The sequence below is a fragment of the Malania oleifera genome, chromosome 11 (assembly GCF_029873635.1).
Source record: "Malania oleifera isolate guangnan ecotype guangnan chromosome 11, ASM2987363v1, whole genome shotgun sequence".
Taxonomy (NCBI): domain Eukaryota; kingdom Viridiplantae; phylum Streptophyta; class Magnoliopsida; order Santalales; family Ximeniaceae; genus Malania; species Malania oleifera.
Genome location: NC_080427.1, coordinates 58,634,632 through 58,637,511, shown reverse-complemented (window position 1 = coordinate 58,637,511; position 2,880 = coordinate 58,634,632). Strand labels below are relative to the sequence as shown.

Genomic DNA, 2,880 nt, shown 5'->3' with positions numbered 1-2,880 from the left:
TTTTCCAAACGTAACATAGTATATTTATTATAAATTTATCTTCTTGTGTAACAGGGAATTAAAAGAAAAAATTGTTGACCTAAAAAAAATTAATAAATAAAATGAAAATCATAACTTATAAATGTTAATTTCTAGCATTACTAGGCGTTATATATCTGTACATTTTATATAGGAAACATTTAAAATATCTCCATAAAACTGCTGTTTAAATAGAAAGATTAATGACAGTACGAGAAACATATGAGCAATAATTACAATAGCATAATTAATTTATAACTATAAATTACTTTTCCTTTTGAGTACCGTTGACTAGCGTAAAACAATTATAAAAATGAAAATAATTAATTTTATACACAGAAAAATACTGTCGCATGGATTGATGGAAGCATTAACTTTCATGCCTAAAGTGGAATTTCCTTACTTATCGGCAATCACTGAATTAGTAGAGAGAGAGAGAGAGAGAGAGAGAGGACGCGGTGATTGATGGAGATGGGAGGAGGAGGAGGAGTTGGCGGTGTAGTGGCGGTGGTGATGAAGATGGCGGTGGTGGCGGCGGCGGCGGCGTTGTTGTGCGCAGAGTGCCGTGAACCGGTGCTTCACAAGGTGGGAGGGCAGCAAGGGTGGAAAACCGGCGTCAACTACACCAATTGGTCCAAAAGCGAGACCTTTTACGTCGGCGATTGGCTCTGTACGCATCTTCAATGTTATACCTTCTCTCATTTCAAATCATAATTCCATTTCATTATCCACTCTGTTTCTGCATACTTCTTGTTTAATTTTTTACCTTGTTTTTACATATCAAGTTTAATTTCACACTATTTTGGGTTTAAGTTTGTGGTTTTGTAAATATGACAAGATATAATATATAGATGATTGAGATCGAGAGAGAATTTAGAAACTATAGAACCCTAAGTTTAAAATTGTGTACATATGAACTAAGCTCCACAATCTTAGCCTAGTTTATTGATATAAGTTGATTATAGATAGTTTCTTCTTTCCCATTTCCTTTTTTTTTTTTTTTTAATTCCAAACAAAGTCATTGGTAAAATCAAAACACTAAATGAAGAAAATTTCATCTCTTTTGAATTTCAGATATATCAAATTAATTTACATAATGTTTGAGAGTAGATAATTTTGAGTTTTAAATTTGCAGTTGTAAATTTTAATAAAACTTAACACAATTGTATACTATATTTGTTACGTTTAAGTATTAAATTTTAGAATTTTAGAATATAGTACTAAATTAGATTTTTTTGTGAATTTTACTTTTTTAAAAAAAAGAGAAGACAATAGTTTTGAATTATCTAAATTTAAATACGAGGCTAGAAATCTAGATTCTCAAACAATTTTAATCTCAAATTAAAAGGGTTGTTTGATCCATATTTAATAATTATTGTCCATGTTTAAAATCAAAACTTTAACTAGGTATTTGTTTCAAAATTATGCAGAAGCGAATAAAATTCAACATGACATATTATTATATGCACCCGTGTGCACACACATATACATAGATTTACGTAAAAATAAAATTTTTCTATAATTATATATATATTTTTTACTAAAAGAGGGCGGCACCTCCATTTATTTATTAATATACCCTCACATTTATTATATGTTTAAATATTAAGAAAAATTATGTTACAATATGTAAAATCAAATTTTTATTATATTATTTTCTCACTTTTCTTGATAATCAACGCTGATCCCGGATCATTGATAATTATCAATCCTATTTTTATAAAAGTCATACTCTCTAATTAGACTTTTAATCGGCCTTTCTAATTTCCATTATCCTATTGTATGCTTTTCTTTTACCTTTCTTATGCTTTTCAAGCTATTTGGTTGGTAAAATCACATGCACTCTAAATTTAGATTACACCAATAAGCCATATTAAAATATTTTTATGTGATAAAGCAAGCACAATATATAATAATTTTATTGGGCTTTGTTAACCTTTTCAAAATTAGCCTCTCCGGAGCATTCTAAGCATGCACAAGCCGCCTTGTGCATGCCTAGATTACTCTCGAGAAATTAATTTCGAAAATCTATTATTTCAAAACTTGTACAATGTACGTGTTTTTAATGTGACTTATTAATTTGGTGGGTGTGAAAAAGATTTCATCTTTGACAAGAACCAGTACAATGTGCTGGAAGTGAACGAGACGAGCTACGAGCAGTGCATTGACCAAAACTTCATCACCAACGTCACCAAAGGAGGGAAAGACGTCTTCAACCTAACCGAGGCCAGGCCCTATTACTTCCTCAGCGGTCGAGGTTTCTGCTTCAGCGGTGTGAAACTCGCGGTCCCCGTCCGAGTGCCCCCGCCGCCCTCTCCGCCGCCGGCTCCGGCCAAGAGTGGCTCTCCCTCGTCACACACACCCGGCAGCCTTGGTGGCGGCCTCGCCTATTATTTGATCGCCGGTACTGCTCTGGGATTGCTTCTCCGTTAGCTCGCCGGCCTGTGGTTACGATAAACCTTAATTGCTTGCCAGTTGCCGTGCACGATTAATTGACGAACAATCTGAAATTGTTCATTTGGCATACATGCGTAGTTGTGAATAGCAATGACTGCCCTTGAAAAGGGTTTTGGAGCATAAATTTGAATTTAAATAAATTTAAATATTATTTTATATTATATTTTATTTAATTTTAATTTTTTTGTAAATATAGGGTTACAGTAGAGCAAACACAGATTGAAAACTGGATAATGATATTAATGAATTGGCAGCTGATTGAATTGGGTTTTTTAGATTCATCTCCACACATAAAAATGAAAGAGGTGAAAAAAAGTCTATAAATTGCCAATTTATAGCTAACAATTATGAGAGAAAAGTTGGTGGTTGAATTGGAGTAGCAATTTGAAACTCGAAAATAAAAGA

The 2,880-nt window shown here is 32.8% G+C and overlaps 1 protein-coding gene across 1 annotated transcript; it reads left to right on the top strand.

Annotated features, from left to right (window-relative positions):
- Positions 1-390: 390 nt before the first annotated feature.
- Positions 391-2,631, top strand: LOC131168678 (early nodulin-like protein 19). Its single transcript, XM_058128303.1, has 2 exons — positions 391-688; positions 2,117-2,631. Exons 1-2 carry the CDS (start codon positions 484-486, stop codon positions 2,449-2,451), a joined length of 540 nt encoding a protein of 179 aa, XP_057984286.1. The 5' UTR covers positions 391-483; the 3' UTR covers positions 2,452-2,631.
- The last annotated feature ends 249 nt before the right edge of the window (positions 2,632-2,880 follow it).